The sequence below is a fragment of the Passer montanus genome, unplaced genomic scaffold (assembly GCF_014805655.1).
Source record: "Passer montanus isolate IOZ18808 unplaced genomic scaffold, ASM1480565v1 scaffold11, whole genome shotgun sequence".
NCBI classification, from domain to species: domain Eukaryota; kingdom Metazoa; phylum Chordata; class Aves; order Passeriformes; family Passeridae; genus Passer; species Passer montanus.
The window spans coordinates 6,753,408-6,773,685 of record NW_024357613.1 but is presented as its reverse complement, the minus strand read 5'-3'; the positions used below and the strand labels follow the sequence as shown (position 1 = coordinate 6,773,685).

The following is a 20,278-nucleotide window of genomic DNA, read 5'->3' as shown; positions in this document are numbered from 1 at the left end:
TGAATATGAATGCTGTAACCTAAATCAAAAACCATATTGGTCTTCCAGTGAGGTTTTTTTTTTTGTATATATACCAAAACTTTTGAGGTTTTCTTCTGTATATATAATCTGCATTAATACTTCTGCCACACAGGTACTGAATAAAAAAGCAGATTTTCTAAAAAAAGGATTTAGCTTAGCTAAAGAACTGACAGGGATACATATCTGGTAACAGAGGTCTAAATGTTGATCTGTATGACTGGTAAAATGTTGGTAAATTGTGTAGGATAACTCAGGTTTCTTGCTTGTATTTGCATATTATATATTAACTATGTGAAAACATTTGAACCTTTGCATGTTTTCTACGCTTTCTAGTTCAGAAAAGCATCATAAATGTATTATCTCGAGAGCAGCTACAAAGGCAACTATGAGTCATACTCTGTTACAAAGATTCAAAAATTTAAATGACAACACATTAAAAGAATGAATCCACAAAGCTTTCTATATACTTACTTGGGTCTTGCTGGTGCTGAAATGACTGCATCCACTGCTGTTGGTTCAAAGGCCATTGCTGCCAAGGTTGTCCACCTTGATCCCACATCTTTTAAGTCTTTATATAGTCTATATTTCAACTAAAAATAATAGTTGTATGTTTAAATAGATGCCCATGAAATAATCACATAACTGAAACTTACATAACTGCAGATATAGTTAAGCCTTGCAAAGCAAGCTGAAGCAATGCTGGCTTAATATTTTAAGCTGGAGGAAATGGTTCATCCTTTGGAGTAATATCTGAAATATTACTGTAAGATTTCAGGAGTCTAGTATGCTTTCTCTGTATTTGCACAAAGAAATTAACTACCAAATGATGTTCAAGGAGATATATGACAAGTTTGTACGACAAGATCTCAACTGGCAATAAATGCAATTTAAAGCAAGTCAAAATATAAAAGGCATGATTGGTATCTTTGCCTGCTTCTTGGGGAAAAGATGTGTATTTCTTCAAACAAGTGTCATGCAAGGCTGTTAAGCAAGACAAAAGTCACCAAATGGTAAAACACATTGTTAATGATTGCACAGGAGAACTGCACAGGTACAAGACAGTGCCCACATGCATGTTATGCATTGTACAGACTCATTTTAACTTCTAAATATAGACCTTCAAATCTGAGAAAGAAAGATAAATGTGACCACGCAATTACCACATTGTCCCTTAAAATCATGAGAAGCAATTTTTGCTGTGCCGTGTACACCCTCACTGAGCAGGCAGCAGCAGCCCTGGCTGCAGACGGCAGGCAGCAGAGCCCCACAGCCTGCTTACAGTGCATCTCCAAGGCCAGCTCTGTGGGAGTTTGATGAGGCACAGCAGTCCAGGCAGGAGTGCCCGCAATGGCACACCAGTTCCTTCCATCATTTGTACCTCCAGCACACACCTAACCTGCCAGACATGGGAGACCAGAGAGCAGCCACCTGCACTGCTCCAAACAGCTTCTCCAAAGACAAAGACTAGGCACAGTTCTGGGAACACTTCACTCCAGAAGCTGTTCCCAAAAACCAGTATGGTAGGAATGCTTGTGTGACCGCCCTCTGCCCTACCCAATCTGTTAAGAACTTCTCAACAGGCCTTCCAATCAATGCATATATCCTCATGGAATTTAATATACAATCCCTGAGTTCACACTGTTAAAACATCAAGCATGTAGGTTGTTTCAAACACTCCAGACTTAAAAGAAAGAGAAAAATTCATTCTCTGAGGTCACAGGAGCAGCACACAGGGCCCAGTTGTGGCTCACAGCCAAGCGCAATACAGAATAGATGAATAGAGCCTCTCTGCTTCAGAGCAAACCAGCTCAAAGCAGCCAGTGCCACTTGGGTGGCCAGCCAGGAGCAAAGCCCAGTGGCTCTGAGGGAGTGGGACACACTCACCCCACAGACAGAGCCCACTCTCAGCACACGGACAAAGCCACTGGAGTGGAACCTGCTCGCAAAGGCATCTTGTGCTCACCCGCTCACACAAGGGACTGCATGGCTGCACAGGCAGAGAGCATCACTCTACAAAAGTGCACCACACAACAGAGCTGCACTCAACATCAGGGGCACTGGGCCATGAAGAGATGAACACAAACTTGTATTTTGCATACTTCTGTCAAATGAAATCCTTTACATGAAAAACTGTAGATCGCCTTTGTTTTGAAAGCACTTACTGTCAGCACTGTACAAAAATTACACCTGTGGCTCTGAAACATACAGTTGCATTTTGGGGGGCTTTAAACAAGACCAGATCAACTTTGGCAACAAGGAGAGTAATGGGCAAAACCTATCTAATACTTTATTATTTTCACCATCTTTTCTTGCCAAACTAAGTATGAAGGCTTTTTCCCATTTCATGAATACTTTTATGCTATTCAAACCTTTAATAAGTGAAGACACAGCCCTTTCTCTTGTCTCTCTTTTTACATTTTTACCTGTACCTAGGAAAGTAACTTTTTTATACCAGCTGAGTGTATGGGTGGCTACTACTAATGCACTTAATGCAACATTTTAGCTGACCCCTTAAACTAGCTCTCCAGGTATTGATAGACACATATTTCATATACTACATATCATGAAGTAACTGCAAATACTATTTTCACCCTAAAGCAAAAGGTAAGTAAATGTTTCTTCCTTCCCTCAGTTCATCTTTCCATCCAAAATAAAGATTCCTTCAAATGTCAAAATAAATTTATTTATTTATTAAAAGTTATAAGATTGGGGTTTCAGACTACCACTGCAGTGCACAGCCTCATGGTGCTGCTCCCTTTGTTTCCAGCTGTTAAATCCCACTAGCAAGAATCAACATGGATTTCACTAATTCTGGTAGCATTTCTTTACCTCAATATACAGTATGTTGCAAGAAGTTTGTGGAATTACACTAAAACTCAGCAGAAGATTTAGGGGTTTTTTTACTAATAAGACCGCTTTGCATATAACTGAATGCACTAAAATTTACACAGTTAAATACCAATTTCTCTTATCAAAGTGTAAAAATATTAAGACCACTTCTACAAATGCAACTAAATTGGAACCTCCTACACGCAGCTTTTACACGGTAGGATTAGAGGAGATTTATTTTTACTGGACTTGTTCTATCTCTGTCCTAAAATCTTCAGTATTACAGATTTTTTTAAACACGTTCCAGCTAACACAATTTTCTATCTATTTCTCAATTGAAATGGACACTTAGTATTCTGGCTATTTTCCTTCTTTACTCTCAGGCCTTGATGCTCACTATGGACAAACTGAAGCACTTGTTTAGATCATTAATAAGGTCTAAGACCACAAATGCCTCCACATCTCAGTAAAACCTGCCCTCAAGACAGTAACTGCCTTATTATTTTACAAGTTATTCAAATAAACCTTGTGGGAAAGATATATTATCTTGCAGCCCTGTACCAAGTGGCATCTGAAATGGTGACCAAGGGATAAAGCAGACAGGCAGTGACCTCAGACAGCAGCAGCATTCATTCACCTCCTGGCTGCCCCACCAGCAAGTTATTATGCCCTAGGACACCGAGGCCAAGCCCACACTGCTACAGGAAGGGGTGCTGAAGGACCCCACTGTCCCCCCACTAGAGAACAGCACTGACCCAGGGCACCTCGCACTCTCTGGGTGCTTCCAAGCACGTCCCAGGTGTGTGCATGGACCTGGACCCCACAAGCAGTTACCACGTGTCCAGTCTAGTTTGGAAGGTCACAGGCTTTCCCTCAGTGCCAGCTGGCTGCAGGGCCAGAATAAAAAGCACAGCTGGGTTTTAGTTGTTAGCACAGATAGCAGCTGATCCACTGCTCTGCAACATAATATGGCCCAGTCTTCAACTTGCCCTAGAGAGATTATTTCACCTTACTACTTCTATTCTGGGGAGAGAAATCAGGTGGGGAAGTGCAAAGCAATAGGTCAAGTCATGGAGCTGGGTTCTATTTTGATGCACAACATTATGACAAGACAGCAAAAACAGTGTAAAACCCTGAAGAACTTCAACATTTGATAAATTCAATTTATGCCGCTCAGAACAAACCAATTTAAAATCACTGCTATTTGAAACAGGTAATTTTAGTTTGTGAACTGTATTTGAAAGCTTTTAATTCTGTACTGCATTTGTACTTCTACATTTTCCTGAACCAATGTTGATTTGCATAGGTTGGTAACTATAAAAGATACTGGCTTTCAAGTACAGATTTATTATCAAATTCAGTGTAAAAGCATTCTTTACTAATCAGAAATATGTACTACACAAACACTTAAGCAATGACATCACTTTTTTTATGCAACCATACATGCAGAAGCCCTTTTCCAAATATGATGTGAAAACTGTCCAAAACTATTTTTTTGTTTATTTCAACACATCTTCCTTATTGAGCAATCCTTGCTTTACAGAAACAGGAATTGGATATGGAAGGAATAAAATTCACACCTTAAAATGTTTATAGAAGTAATCTTAACATATACAGGCAAAAAGAGAAGGTGATGTGTTCAAAATTTTTAATATTGAAGACTAAACATGTGGCTCAGTGCCATTAAACAGAAGAGGTCAGTTCTAGCACCTCTCTCTTTATGGTGACCTGGAACAGCAGGACATCATCATTTTCTGGGAAACAAACTACCCTGCTTTTTAGTTCTCCACTATTTTCCTGCATTTTCTCCAAGTTTTCACCAACTGGTACAAAGTAAACATGAAAAAGTTGGATATAGGTGGTTTTTATCTAGTACAGGAAGGCTGCAGGCATTTAAAGATGGTTCATTGTCTTCAAAAACTGTTTTGGTAAGCACTGCACTGTCTAATAATTCCATCTGCTTTTAAGTTTCAGAGGCAAACCCCAACCTGGTTTTAGCTCTTCATTTGCAGCTGTTATGTTCTAAAAGGTAACTAAAACAAGCACTTGTGCTATTTGATGTTACTCTTTTTTTACATAAAGAATGTGAAAAGTTACACAATGTAACTTTGTATTCTGCTTGTGAAACTTTACTGAGCATGAAAGGACTTTTCAACAGAATCTCAGGATTGTCCTGTCAGACATCACTGACAGTTTCCTTCCTAGTGATATTTTAAAGGTGTCAAAAATAAAACCAGATCAAGTCAAGTCATACAGTAATGAACAAACCAGATGTGAGTTACCAAAACAACACTTTTGAACCTGAGTCCATAAACAGAAAAGGCCACAAACTACTTCACAAAGGACTCACAAAACACAGTGGAGAAAATGTAGCCTGTTCGCAGTAATTTTAAAATTACTGCAAGGAATTCACCTCCTATACCAAGGCAGAGAAAGAGGAAACAAACCCGAAATCAAGAAAAATGCCTCTCACCCACTAAACCACTACATTAAAGGCTTGAAACAACTGGAACCTCTTGTACTAATGTATATGACAAGAAACAACCTGAGACACAAGTAGTAATTTCAATAATGGAGAAAAGAGACTCAAAAGTCCTCTCCCACTAACTAAAATCTGCACTGACAAAATTAACACTAATAATGTATATGACAAGAAACAACCTGAGACACAAGTAGTAATTTTAATAATGGAGAAAAGAGACTCAAAGTCCTCTCCCACTAACTAAAATCTGTACTGACAAAATTAAATTAGGATGCTGCCACAAAAATAATGTCTTTACACAAGCTTTTTATTTCTCACAAGTTCCCAAATGAGCACCACCGGAAAGGTTTCACCTAATACAATGGACAGCTCTATCTCCCACCAGTGACCTAAGACCAAATACACAGCAAAGCATCCAAATGACAGTGAAACAAAACTTTATTTTCTACCGAAGTTGGAGGGGAGGGAGATGAACACTGGCTAAAATTAAACTCACTTCAAAGGTTAGCAAAACATTTAGTAACAGAGGGGTACCTCAACTGAGCAGTCATTAAGACATACTGGTTCTGATATCACTCATACATACAACAGGTTTGAAAAGCAACAGGTTCAAAAAATGGATCCATTTTGTAGGCACCTATTTGAAAAGGCAAATGCAGACACTATCCCTCCTTTACAATGATGGGTTAAGGTTCTTTTACTTAGCTGTTCTACCCTCCAATTCAATTGGACATAGCCTTTTTTCCTTTCCTTCTCTCTCTAGCATACACACACAAACAAACAAAAGAACATTTATTGATGCTTCAAGAGCTGTTCCCTGATGTCAGATGACAGAACAGGAACCTGAATCTATTAAAAATCTGTTTACCAATGAAGAAACAGAAGCCAATTCAGGATTCTTTTTGTTTTAGACAGAAGCACAATCACATGAGCAAAGCACCCCATCAACTCACACTTAATTTCAGTTACACGTATTTAACAGATTATGGAAAGTTCACATGATACCTGAAAATCCTGTTGGAGTTCTTAAGAGCAAACATGTTCTGAAATATGTTCTTTCAAATGCTGGGGTTTTTTTCTTTTTAAATTACTATTCAAAGGCTGGACCAGAATCTGCTGAAGTTTTATTAAAGCAAATTACTGGTATGAAAATATGCCATCCTTGACAGGACTGCTGGTGAGGGCTCCCCTGCTGATGACAAAAGCTGAGGCAGCAATACAGACAGGACTTACCTCGATCACCATCAACCTCTGAGAGCCAACAGCACTCAGAAACATTTAAATGTGGTGTCAAACTCTCTGCCACTGTATTTAAACTAACTTTTCTTTGTGTAAGGACAAAGAACATATTTTTAAAGGCAGCTTTCCACTCCCATCCTTGATTGTAACATGCATCTAAATTACAAAGTACACCTCAATGTTAACCTGTTCTTTTAGGAAAAAAGGCATCTCCTTCAACCTATTGGTTAGCATAATAAGGTATTTTTCAACATAGCTGTATGATGTGTCCAGACACACCACACACTGAAAGGCACACATTTAGAAGGTACTTACCAGTAAACAGTCTTGAGTGACAATTCACAAGCTCACCTTTAACTCTGGGAGACTCTCCCAAGCACTTCCCACAAAACACAGCTATCTTGAAGCAAATTATGTATTTCCACACCAAGAGGAATGTACCCTGTCAAGGAGAGCATGGTTTCTTGAGAACTCACCAATGGCACAGTGCTTAGTGAAGGCTCTTGATGTCAAAGACGGGGCCATCTTTTAGACAAGGCCACCAACAGAACTTGGGCAGTAACAGGCTCCTCAGGTTCCTTGGACAACCCTACCTAGGCAGTTTCATAATGCAAACTCCTAAAATCCACTACCAGTTCAACAGCACTTGTGCAGAGCTAACTGTGCTCTGACCTCTCAACACTGGAGAGGAGCAGTCTTATGGAGCAAGTCTTGGAAATGTCAAAAGACAAAGCCTGCTTGTCACCCTGGAGATACTATCTTCCTTAAATGTCTTACGACATTGGCTGCAGAAAAACTGAAAAATATCAAGAAATTTCCCCTGGAAAGATAAGCAAGATCTGTCCCTAAACAAAATTTAATACAGCTAATGGATAAACTGAATTGCTCCAGTTCATGCAGCTAGTCCAAGACAAGAAGCACAGAGACCTAGGAAGTTAGCTCAGCTCCAGAAAGCATCAGGAAGATAACTAACCATACCAAGCTGTCCTGATGAGTGCATCTTGTACACGCTTCCTTGCTCCTTCTAAGTAACTCCCATCACTCTGACAATCTGCTTCTTCTTAATGTCAATGTTACACACCATCCTAACCATGCAGAACACCTTACAGCTCAACAGAGATTCTGAATGGCTTGCCAGGAAATCCATCAAAGTGAAGTATCTTACAAATGAGGAAAAAAGTAATCTTTGGAATATGAAACCAAGTATTTGTTAGAAGCTAGACTGTCTCAACTCCAAGAAATCAGAAGACTGCCTAGGAGTCAAGCTGTCACTAGGAGAGTGGCAACACCTTCTGCTGTGTCATGAGCTGAAGAGATCAAGGTTAGCAATTCTTACATCAGACATCAGTATCATTGGACCTGATCTTCAGGGCACACACACCCTGGTTGGTGGTGGTTTATTCAACCCTGTAGACAGGCAGACTAAAGATTCTGGAACCTACAGAACCCACAGCTAGAAATCAAGAGCCTTCTGATGCTGAGGGGAGGCTGCTGCATCACTTTTCTGATCATGCTACTCATCATTCCTGAAGAGCAGGTCAATATATGACACAAGATGGCCTGACGAGTTTTACTTGCAAATTGAGCTCTTTTAACACACAGCTGCAGGAGTTTTTCTGGTGACTAAAGGTTTGTCTTGCAGGCATGCCAAACAAGCATGGCATTTAGCAAAGAAATATCCATCATCTAATTAAACAAAGAAGCTGAAAGAGCAGGCCATCATGCATACTTGAAGAATCCCTACCTAGTCTTTGTACCTCAGGGTTTAAAGACAACACACTCTTTTGCACTCCATTTACAGGTCAGGTATCTTGGCAAAAAAACAAAACCAACCAAAAAAAAAAAAAGAAAAAAGAGACACAAACAAACAAAAAAGCCACAAAAAAAAAGCTAGAAAGATGTTCTACTCTAAGGTAACCTGACAGTGCAGCCATGACTTTCTGACTATATTTAGGTCTACATAGTTGAAGGGAAAGACCCCAGGAGATAGGAGTCGTGATTTATAACTGCAATTACTGGTTTTGAAACACACTTATTGTACAGTCAGTGTCATTAGCTTGGTAATCTTTTGGTGTGAGTTTAAGACAAGACAAGCAGCAAAGGCACATCAGTCTCTGATGCTCTTTGTAGAACATGGGCTACAGAAGTCATCCACAACACATCTTGAGAAGGATCTCAAAAGCATCACATACTCTGTAGGCAGTTTCTTCATCTCATATATATTTAGGCTCTGAAGGTGAACCTAAAGGAAAATGGAGATATTTCAGGAGCAGAGCTCCTTGAAATTAATAGCCTGATTTCTTGATCTTTCATGTGGATGCCTTATTCTACTGTAAGATTTTTATCTTTCATTCAAGATAGCTGTTATTGACTCTGTGAAGTTTTAGCACAGTGACTGAAAGCTCATGATGAGTTTCCATGATGAATTCTGTGCAATTGCTCAGTTGCAAGCAGGCTAAACCTAATCCTACATTCACCACACCAGGATCAAAGCAGTCAGTAGAAAGACAAGAATAAGGCCAATACCTCCAAGAGTTGAAGCTGAACAAGTGTTGCTACAGAGCTCTTTCCCCCCTCCCTCTTCTCCCACTATGCTATTGCTTCAACAGGGCCATGGTAGCAAAGACATCACTGATGAGGTTGGAAGGACTAGTGGATAAATACTCCAGGGATACAACACCAACAGTTCACATAGCTCTCCCAAGGAATGAGAATGAGTAGCTCAGCCATGGTATTATCAACATCCAACCAAGCTGGAATCCAAAGTCAATAATGGACACACATGGTACAAACTCCAAAGATGTCTATTTCAAAGTGCTCCCAACTGGAAGAAAATGTAAACAGGGTGCTTCATCCATGACTGTGTCACTGGAATAAAATATACTTTTCTGTAAGAATCTGTACATAAGAGGTGCAGCTGAAAAGAACTGCAAATGAAAAATAGCTTTGCATTCCCAAAGGAGCCCCCCTACGAAGAAGAAAAATTCAATGCAGAAAGGGTGTCACAAGAACTATCATTAGGCTGTGGTCTTAACATAGGAGACCCAGGTAAGTCAGAACACTTCTGCAGTTAACAAGATGTGGGGGCCTGGAAAAGCACTGTATCCTATGCACCCACACAGGAAAGGACCCTGCAAGTTCCTGCAGAGAGGCTGCAGACACATTCACTCAGAGTCAGAACAAATGCAGACAAAAACATACCAGCTTCGATTTTACTTGGGAGAATCAGTATTTACTAATATTCACTATTAATATAGCAATATTACACTCAGCTGATGATTAGAAAATCAAATATTTATGGCATCATTTAAGTCTGCACTAAATCAGAAAAAGTTACAGTAACCGTCTTGCCTACTACTCTGTTTCACTCACGACACCTTCACTTGGCCCAAGACTTCTATACACCATGTAGGGCACCACCCTAAGTTGTTCCCAGTATTTCATGCCCAGATATTATGCATCTTTTCTCCTCCTGAGAGCCAGAAGGCACCTTTGTGCCTGCTGGGATCTGTTAGCATGATGACAAGTCAAAAAACATGTTAAATCTTCCAGCTCACTTATAGTTGTGTATCAGTAAAATTTGCTCCACTGCATTCTTTATCATCAGAAGTGTTCTCTCTCAGACTGAAGAACAGAGGCTTTTCAAATGTGTGACCAAGATCCAAAATACAGAACCAGAAAAAGAGCTGATTAAACAGCTTGCTCAGTATCCATGAAGTTTTCCAGAACCTGCTTCACACATCAGTACATCTGACTAATATTTACAATGCTAACAAGATGAAGCAGCATGAACAAAGGTCAAATTAAAAAAAAAAAAAACTAAAAGAAAAAAAAAAAAAGTACTGTGAAATCTTCTTCAGGGAGTCACTCCAGCAGTACAGCTTCCAAGGTCTGTCAATTCAAACTTACATCCACTGTAAGTTCAGTTCATATCCACTGAGCTGAACACAATTCTTTTTTAAAAGAGCAAAAGGACCAGATATTGGCATCCAGAGACCATTTACTTATTTTTTGTATTTCCAAGACAAAGACAAACACATGATTTGATTATCATAGAGTAGGAAAGCAAAATCACTGCTAGAACATTTACTACCATAGAAACATTATCATAACTTCTTAGGCAGTTTAAGTCAAAACTGTGCTGGGTTTGGGGGAAAAAAAAAGTCTAATCTGATTATTTTTTTCATGTATCATTCCACTGAAAGCCCTGATGCAGGATTTTCAATTAGCCCTGTAACACAGCATTATTTTTTTTCTGAAGTGAATGGTCCATCTGCAACTTCCTCTGCAATGAACATGCTCTGCACAAAAATTAATGGTGCCAATAACAAAATAAACAACTGCTCCTGACTAGTCCTGAGCAGATATTAACCTCAATGATACATACAATTATCACTTAATAATGGATCAGCTAGTGATGAAAGTAAGAACAGTTTAATAACACCTACCCAAAATATTATATGTCACCAAAAGCATTAGAACCACCATATACCTCAGTCATGAAAAGAAGTGAGACTGGACACTCCTGTTCCCATTGAATCTTTACATAATCCTGCACTTAACTAAAAATCAAACATGATAGTAAATTCCACTCTACCACCACAGCTTATAAGGTGAGTTAACCACTAAAAAACTGTGGAACTGTGCTAAATTTGTGGACTCTTAAGCCCTACAACACCTCTGAGCCCAAAGTACAGAAAGCATTTTTATCAGAGCAGGAGTTTGTATGTCATATGGGACAGGGCAAGTCTTGTAATGGCATAACAGCACAGATGACACAAGGTTTGCTGCTGCACCAAACAAATTAAGAACCAGGAGCTTGTCTGTCAGCAATCCTAGCAGCTTGTGCCCAGACAAAGCCAAGACTTTCACTTCCCCGCTGTTCCACAGTCAGGGGAGCTGCAGCATCTGCCACCCCTGTAAGAGCCATCCTTAGTGCAGCTGCGCTCCAAAAAGAGGTTTCTTACTCCTACCAACAGCACAGGTGTTGGCTGGCCTGCACTGGCATTTGTAACCCTGGCTTTGGAAAATGATGTTAGAATACTGGCTGCTGGTCGACATGCTTTATGCTTTGCACACCACCATTCCCTCTCTTTGGAAGGTGGCTGACTCTGCTTTAAAGCAAAGCCTTTAGGGCACCCCTTGTTTCCTGTATCCCACACTTCCAACAGACTGCCTGAAAACATTTATAGGTGTTAACTATAAGATAAGAAATTAACAACAACCCAGGTGACTGAATACTCTGCATCATCACTTGTTACAGAAACTTAGGAAATTTCGGCTGGGGTAGCACAGAATTATCCACTGGTTCGGGTTGGAAGGGACTTTTGAAGACCATCTAGTTCAACATCTTGCATGAAATGACGTTGCTGAAAGTTCTGTCCAACCTGATCTTGGACATTTCCAATTGCACAACTTCCCTGGGACACCACAGCTTCTCCATGCTTATCATAAAAAAATTATTCCTTACATTCAGTCTAAATCTATATTTTGGTTTAATACTGTTGTCCCTCACCCAGAGCCCTGGTAACAAGCCTTTTACCACCTTTTTCATATTCAAAAGTACCTTCATTCCCTTTAGGTACTGAAAGCCCACAATAAGGTCTCCCTGGAGCCTTTTCTATTCCAGGCTGAACAATCCCAGCTCTCTTTGCCTGTCTTCACAGAAGAGGGGTTGCAGCCCTCAGACCACTTTTGTGTCTCCATCCTTAACTGCAAAGCCTAGCACATCCCATTAAAATTCACTTCAACAACTTTGTGGGATTGTCTAATGAAGTACAAAGAAACTGCAGGGATAAGCGCTGAAAGCAAAAAGGCTTTCAAACCCATCACCTGTTTGAGGATCCATTTAAAACCACCCTGCGCTTGCCAAGCTACGGCTCCAGGTATCTCACAAATGCCGCCGTGTGAATTTCAGTTCTCTGGAGCCCTCCAGTGGAACGAACTCACAGGAGCGGCCCCGAAACCCATGAAACAGCACAAATGCCCACAAATACATTTCATCCGCAGCCGCCGGGCTGCTGACACAGCCGACTCCCAAATCCCAGCGCACATGCTGCTTCCCTAACCAGGTTACCGGCTCAACCGAGGAGACGCCGTGCCCCGCGGAACCGCAGCCTCCCGGGCAGCGGGCGGCTCCCGGCACGGCGGGGCGCGCTCCCGGCATCCCGGGACCGCCGGGGCGCGCGCTCGGCGCCGGCCTCTCCGGGGGACGGGGGGGTCCCGGGGGTCCCCGTCGGCCCCCCCGCGCCCTCGCCGCGCATGCGCGGCGCGCCGCCCCCCCAGGACGGGCAGCGGGGGAGGGCGAGCGGCTCTCGGCTCGTCCCTTCTCGTCCTGGCCGCCGGTTTCCGCTGTCGGCGCCGCCGGTTCCTCACGCCCGGCGGGCAGCTGCTGCCGCCGCCACCGCGGCGCGCGGCGCCCTCCCGGTTCGGCTCGGAGCGAAGGGGAAGACCGGGCCAGCGACACCCGCCGGCACCCCGGGAGCGCTGGCGAGCGCAGCCCGCCCCGCTACTTACGCGCTCCCCCGCCTCCCGCCGCCGCCGGTGCCGCCGCTCCGCGGCCGCGCTGCCCCCGCTATCACTCCTCGTCTTCACGGACAAGACAATATGGCGCCCGCTGGCGCTCACCCGGAAGTGAAAGGCGTCACGGTGCTGACCCTCGCCTGGCATATACGGGAGCCCGGGGCCGCCATCTTAGCTGAGGGCGGCCGGGCGGCGCTTCCCGTTCCCCTGGCGCCGGCCGGAGCGCCAACGCCCGAGCCGCCATCTTTACTGCGGGCAGCGCTCCGGGGCAGCCGCGGCGGGACAGGGAGGCGGGGACGCGCCCCGCCCGGGAGCCGGGAGAGCCGAGCGGGATTCACCTTCCCGCCTGCGGCACCGTGAGGCGGCTCCCTGGCCCCACGGGTAACTTGTAGTCGGAGTGATCCGTGTGTCCCGTACGGGGTCGGCATGAAGAAGTTGATAAAGCTGCATGAAGAAGTTAACAAAGCTGGCGGCTCCGCCTGTAAGAGGTGTAAGGCTCTGGGCAGTGCCCTACACTGAAACACGCAATAACTTTGTGCTGCACGGCTGCAGGGTGTGAGCGTTCAGTCAGGCCGCTGTACGGCTATAAGGAGTGGTTGTGGAGCAGGACAGTTCTCCAAGTAGTTATTCTGAATATCCAAATTAACTTCTGTGAGTTCTACCTGCAATTTTTCTTTGATTTTAAGGCATGAAGGGGGGGGAAAAAAATCACCTGCAGTAAACAGCTCGTCTTGTATCTTGTATGGACACCGGGGATGATTCTGCAGGCAGGGACTGAGTAATTCCACTCCTTTGTGTGGAGCAGAGGTTTCCATGAGCTGGCACATTGCTTACGCTGGGATCACTGCCTTCCCTTCCTTCAGCGTCATTTAGGATGTAAATGCCTAAAACATCCACAGTCTCTCTGATCATTGCATAAAGTTATATTAATACCCACACGAAGTAATAAAATTAACTCTTATAAATCTAGAGAAAAGTGAAGGATTCAAGAAACTTTTGTAATGATTGTCAGTGCCAGTTAGACTACATATTAGTGTTGGCTGAAGCATTCTAGATTTTCCCCTGTTTGTATCACATGGAATGGCAGAATTGAGAATGCTTTCCATTAAGTGTTATGGAAGTTTTACGTCTGTTGACTCACAGCTGGAACTCTGCAGTGATGCTTATGATGGACAAACTTCCAGCTGCTACTGAAACCGGGCGTGTGAGGGAGTCCCACTCTTGGCTTTATCACAGAATTGCAGAACTCAGTTCTTGTAAAGGGAACAAACTGTATCTGTGCCCTTTGCCACAGAGGGTAAGGCAGGAGAAACAAGAGGTGCACCTTAAGTGTCCAAGGATATGGCCTCATCTCTGGGGAGCTTTTCCACAGGCAGGGATGACGTGAGACAAGACACAAGCAAAAATACACTAACTCAGATGTACAACATACAGCTTATGTTTAAATTACACAGCTTTCCAAATGGCTGGATATTTTATTTACACATTTTTCTAACAATATATAACATGAAAAGACAAAATGAATAGATGACAAATGCAGCTATTCTCGCAGAAACTTGTTAAAGCACCTTGGTTAGACTGGAAAACTGATCAGACTTGTGTTTGTTTTCAAGTACAGTCTGTATGTAAAACCCTGTTTACTTAGTAATATTTGGAATTAGAAATCTACAAATGAAATGTACCATGTATCAGCACTGTAGTCAAATTCTAAAAATACTATTTGCTATTTAAACACCTGCAGAGTAGAGTCAGACTATAAGTTCAAATAGATGAAAAAAGGAAATTAATGAAAACTAGATGAAAGTTTTAACATGCTTGATTTATTGCTCACAAGTATTTTGAACTTAGCAACAAGATTTTTGATTCTTGGATTGTCTTTTGTGTAAGTGCAAGCACACATGAACATACCAGGGATTATCTCCATGTATAAATGACAGTAGAATCAGAACACAGCTTTGTGGAATGGCTAAATAGGGAATGGTGGCCACTGACAGGGTGGTTTCACTACAGAATACATTAAAACAATTCCCACGTTAAACAGCTCAAAAGCAAAATAAAACCTAAACTAGGAAAGCAATGAGGTAATTGCTAAGTCTAAACTCACTCAAAATAAACACTCCTGTTTTCTTTTAAAAGCAGTTCTGCACCTTTACATTTTGTACTAGAAAAATACTGGAAGCTGCAATAGATGTAAGAAACATTCTTGATACTTAAAAGTTAGTTTTTTCTACTGATGCCGATGCTGTCAGTGATGATGGAAGTATTTATAACTTTATAGAAGTGGAATGTACACCAAGTAGTTGTGAAGTGGCTGCAAAGCATTGCAATGGTTTTATTATAACATAAAAATTCACTTAAATTTCTTACAGAATGTTGTACATAGAAAGTGTTTTGACTTGCACAAACAGACATCCATCTGAAAATATATTTTATAATCTCATTTACAAAAAATAGATTATGAATCATTTGGAATAATCACTTTTCCACCATTTCTACAATTTGTTTATACAACAACAGGAGAGGTACAACAGCTAGAACAGCTGGCAAAATGACAGCCTAAGATATGGTAAATAGACACAGAAGCAACAATAATCTGTTCTAAAATAATGAGACTGAAATTGTTCCCCTAAAGGATAGTGGCATTTCTTTCATGAAGATATACAAATCTTTGTACAAATGTGTATGGGGCACAGCAAAATAGAGTCCAGATATTGAAAACTAAGGAGTATCAAATCTTTATTTAATCAGGGTTGTTCTAACAACTCTCATCTAAACATTATCTTTCTTAGTGTAGACTTAGGTTATGATGTTGTTAGCTGGAATACAGATAGCTAAAACTGAGATGTGCTACCACTTTTTAATGAAAATTGAATTTGTTAATTATTGTTAACAGAAGAGTTGTATTTAAATGCTTTCTTTATTCCCATCCAATTTGTTTCCTTTTTAATACATCATAGATTTTCTACTAAATTACTCCTTTCTTATTGTGTTACCAATATGTTCAAATAAGATTTCTGTAATGGGTTGAGAATGTACATGCATTAATTCCATGTCCCTTTATGATTCAGTTTGTGTTAGTACAAAAAAGAAGCAAATGGTGAAGTTAAGACATTTCAGCCTTTTAATGAATTTATAAACCATCTCACCTGCTACCACTTGAAATCCATAGGCAAGAGCACTTCATTGATGCACACAGAGGGTGCAGATGGGAAAGGGGAGGAAGGTTGGCAGACTGCATGGATTTAATTTTCTAAACAAAGGTGATTACAGTGTGTACATTTTGGGCGGCAAAGTTCAGGGTTTGTTTTTCCTTCACCTCTCTTTGTAGCCATCTCTTAGGAGAACAGACTAATGCAGACATGATGTCTGTACACATATTGTAGACAGGTTAGTATAGTACATCTCCCCATCCTTTTTTGCCACTTTTGGTGTAAATGATACATAAATCCAAAGATAACAAAGCTCTTTCTTATAATCTGTACTAACTCCTTAGCTGATGCAGTGGTCTTTGTCGATGCCTCTGTACTCAGGAAACTTCTAGAGGGTTCCAGTTGTCCATATATGTATATCAGGTACTTCCCGTAGGTGAAGTATTCCCATTACTTACTGATGAGTGAGGAACTATTTAATTTGAATCCTTTGTAATTGCTCTACAGGCACTGTCTTGTGACTGGTCAGCAGAGAGCTGCTCAGGAGCCACAGCTTTTCTCAGGGGTCAGCACTGCAGCCTGTAGGCAGAGCCAGTGTGGTGGTGGGGACAGAGCAGAGTACAGCTACAGCAGCTCTTCCTGCAAGAGCTTTGCAAGCTCACAAAGTGATGAGATTGGGAACCACCATATCATGCCGAAGGATCAATGAAAGCAAAGACATTGACACAGAGACTTATAGAGACCCCAAAAACATAAAGAACAAATGGAGCTGATGAAGAAAGCAGTGGTGCCCTTGTGAGAGGAGAATAGTGGGATGAAGAGAAAGCTGTTTTGAAGCTCTGCCACATGAAGACCCAGGCGCTTTCTCAGGGTGGGGGACCACAAAAGTATGGTGAAGCTCTGTAAAGAGTACTGCTGTCGGCCTGATGAGATTGTTCATCGGTAACATAAGACATTTTAAGGAGTCTTAAACTTTCAAGCCCTTCACTTAAATTCTGAAAACATACAGCTTTTCAATAGCATGCACACATCTGGCAGTTCAGGAAACTGCCAGTTCCTTGACTCGAGAATCATATTTAACATTCTAGCACATATGGGATGTATACTCTTGTTTTCCCAGAATGCTCAAAGTTTCTTTTCCAATTCCTAATAAAGAATTTTAAGTCTTCAATATACACATTTATGTAGTTTCTTTAGAGCCAAACTTTACACAGAATAACTTAGGTCTGTGTAAAGGACACTATGACTTGCATCTAAAATTGTGTGTGACATCTTGCATTGGTCATAATTTTTTTCATTTTGAAGACATAACTTCAAGTATTGCCTTCCTTTTTAGAGAATGCTTCCTTCTATCATATTTCTATACCTGATTCTGACTCAAGGCTTACAGAGTTCCTGCCAACATAGCTTTTTATTTCAGCTCAGAACACCTCAGCCAGGAACAACACTGATGGCTGCCTCGAATAAAGGCATTGGCTCTTTTTCATGGCACTTTCTCTCTATGTTGTATAAAATACCTGTAAATGCAAGTAAACGTTCCCTGGCTGTTAATGAGAAAATAATCCTGCCCGCATCTTTTATGACATCCTAGGCAGTTATGTCCACTTGGGAAAATTTTAGCAAACAGCTTGCAAACTCCAGTTAAAAAGGAGCAAAGACCACCTCAGGAATTTCCTGAAAACAGCATTAAAATAGGAAGTAACAGGTTAAGAACCCCATTCTGTTTCTCTCCTAGTTGTGCAGTCTAGGGAAGTAGTTCTAGGCTAAAGAGAAGAGTAATACAGGTACCTAAATTCAGTAGTTTTCCAGAAATCACAAAGAGAGCAATGTCAGGGCAGCTACTCACTCTGAGTGCATTAGGGTGGAGGATTCACCCCATGCTCCTCCTAGCAAGATTGTGTCACACAAGTGATACTTAGTTGCCATTTGCTCCCACTGTTGCTTGGAACTAATTCCGAGTTTTGATCAGCTACATACAAAGAGGATGAAAGTGTGTGTAGGTGGATGAATGGTATGGGAAGATAAGGAGCTAGAAGAGAATTATGGTATTTTAACCAACTCTCATTTCAACAGTACCCTTCTTTCTTACTTACTGTAGACTTAGGTTAAGATGCTAGCTGGAATACAGATAGCTAAAGCTGGCTGCTTGGTTTCTCTGATTTTTACTACTTTTGGATAGACTGAGACAATTTTAATTTGTACAAGGAAAAAACCATGGTTTTGTCCAAAACATGTAGCCTAATTTTGATCTAAACAGAGGGTTTTTCCTTTTGAAAATAAAATGCTGTGCAACCAGAGGCTCACTCCATTATGACTATCAGTTTTATGGCCTAACAATCCCCAGTGCCTGAACAAGGATGTGCAGGTCTAAGATACACCTCAGCAGTTTGAGCAAATGCAATTCTAAGAGGCTGTGCCATTTTCTTATGCAAAAGAGGGAACACAAGTGGGATGAAGCTCTGAAACAGAAGTAGAGAATAGGAGAGTCAGGCAGGTAGATATGACAACGTGGTACAGACAGTAATAGGGACAGCATGTTTTTTCTTTAAAAAGCATTACCATAAATGAAAACAGTAAGCATATATTAACATTTTTCTCTCTACCAAAGAGCAAGTTATACAGGATGGAACTGTTAGAGAAGTAATTTGTACTTAGGTAACTGCTTATTAAATAAATTAATTACCACATAACTTCAAGTACTCATCAGGTCAGCTTAGAATGTATCTGTTACCCTCTGGGATGGAAATGAGAAATTACCAAAGGAAGTACCACCTCAAAACAGGGCAGTCACACAGTTTACAGAAACCTGTTCTGCCACCTGGACTCATGCTGTCCCCCACTGCTGACAAAAGGAAGTCCAGACATATATCAGAAGGCAGTTGTCATCATTTACTGTCCAACTCACACACACAGTGCAAAAATAATTTATAGTTTATTACTCCTGTGAGAAAAGTATTCAGGAACAGATAAACAAGTTCATGTTTGGAACCAAAAGTAACAGAATTTACTGAATTACACTTAAACTCTGTACATACACAAGCTTATATGCTGTACATTGTCATAATTGTGAAGTTGAAAAATTACTAAATACAGAAATTATTTGCAATTATCTTTCCTAGAAGGTAAAATGACAATATCTATTGATGGATTTATGGTGTGTGTATATATCTCAGAGGATATACTTATGCACACCAAGTACATATTTATATTGAAACAGGAGTACATTGCTATACCAGTGCCAGTTGGAGACAACTGAAAGGGTACTGGGTATCTGAGGATTCACTGTCACTATTTAGAAGCCATATTTTCCCAAGCTATTCCCAGCTCTTATCAGGGAAGTGCACTGAAGCACCACCCAGAGACAGCTGCTGTCACTCCATTCTGGAAGGACTCTGCTTTCCAATTACCTCACATGGAAGCGACACTATTTGACAGGCTCTTGTTTGCAGAAATCCTAACAGCTGGCATCCAACCCTGTGATGGGAAGGGTCTGGACTGGATCAGAAGAAGTTGAACACTTTGTATTGTTACTGTACACCAGCAAATCCAGGCACTTAGCGCTATCAGTATTTCTATTCTCAACTCTTCTAGAACTATGGGCAAAAGCTTATCTTTATTATAATCAAAAACAAACTTTCCCTAGACCTCAGTAGGATAGGACATCATCTTACATTCTAACGATACTGCATTTTAATGAACCCAGGAATTTTACATGTTTGGCAAAGTGCATACTTTAAGAGAATCATTCAGATATTTATAATAGTTTAACTGAACTTCAGAATCAAAATATGATAAATTCTCTACAAGATAAAGGCACAATATTTACAGGTACTCTTACCACTGCAGCTTTAAATAAGATAAACTAAATAACACTACCCTCTTTGAACTTAAATTGTTAAGAATTATAGTAATAATCTTTCATAAAAAAGTAGATATGCTTGTGCATTTAGTACTCTTGATTCTGGAACCATCTGAACATGGGTATCACTAACGTACACCCACTGTCCTCCTGACGCTCCCATGGCTTCTTTTAAAC

General features: G+C 41.1%; 3 protein-coding genes across 12 annotated transcripts in view; 1 reads left to right on the top strand and 2 right to left on the bottom strand.

Annotated features, from left to right (window-relative positions):
• Nucleotides 1-13,233, bottom strand: part of PNISR (PNN interacting serine and arginine rich protein) — a 27,559-nt gene extending 14,326 nt beyond the window's left edge. Inside the window, exons 1-3 of one of the 3 annotated variants that reach the window (XM_039726062.1) lie at nt 13,088-13,155; nt 6,887-7,013; nt 493-611 (exon numbers count right to left, since the gene is read on the bottom strand). In XM_039726062.1, the coding sequence (XP_039581996.1) occupies nt 493-580 (88 nt within the window). In that variant the 5' untranslated portion in view covers nt 581-611; nt 6,887-7,013; nt 13,088-13,155. Of the gene's footprint in view, nt 1-492; nt 612-6,886; nt 7,014-13,087 lie in introns of all 3 variants that reach the window. The other 2 variants (XM_039726051.1, XM_039726042.1) reach the window with 2 other exon arrangements.
• LOC120510326 (collagen alpha-1(X) chain-like) lies at nt 12,783-20,227 on the top strand. Of its 2 annotated transcripts, none has more exons than XM_039726076.1 (2): nt 12,783-13,583; nt 16,750-20,227. In XM_039726076.1, the coding sequence occupies exon 1, from the start codon at nt 12,833-12,835 to the stop codon at nt 13,451-13,453; it is 621 nt and encodes a 206-aa protein (XP_039582010.1). In that variant the 5' UTR covers nt 12,783-12,832; the 3' UTR covers nt 13,454-13,583; nt 16,750-20,227. The 2 variants fall into 2 exon arrangements, 1 of the variants encoding a protein (XP_039582010.1); XR_005629455.1 differs by lacking the exon at nt 12,783-13,583 and adding an exon at nt 13,600-13,744.
• Nucleotides 19,156-20,278, bottom strand: part of USP45 (ubiquitin specific peptidase 45) — a 49,845-nt gene continuing 48,722 nt past the window's right edge. For all 7 annotated transcript variants that reach the window (XM_039725993.1, XM_039725975.1, XM_039725985.1 and 4 more), the window contains one exon: nt 19,156-20,278. In XM_039725993.1, the coding sequence (XP_039581927.1) occupies nt 20,145-20,278 (134 nt within the window). In that variant the 3' untranslated portion in view covers nt 19,156-20,144.

Coding starts and splice junctions, on each gene's coding strand:
- LOC120510326 (XM_039726076.1), top strand. CDS start 12,833: ATGCGCGGCGCGCCGCCCCCCCAGGACGGGCAGCGGGGGAGGGCGAGC.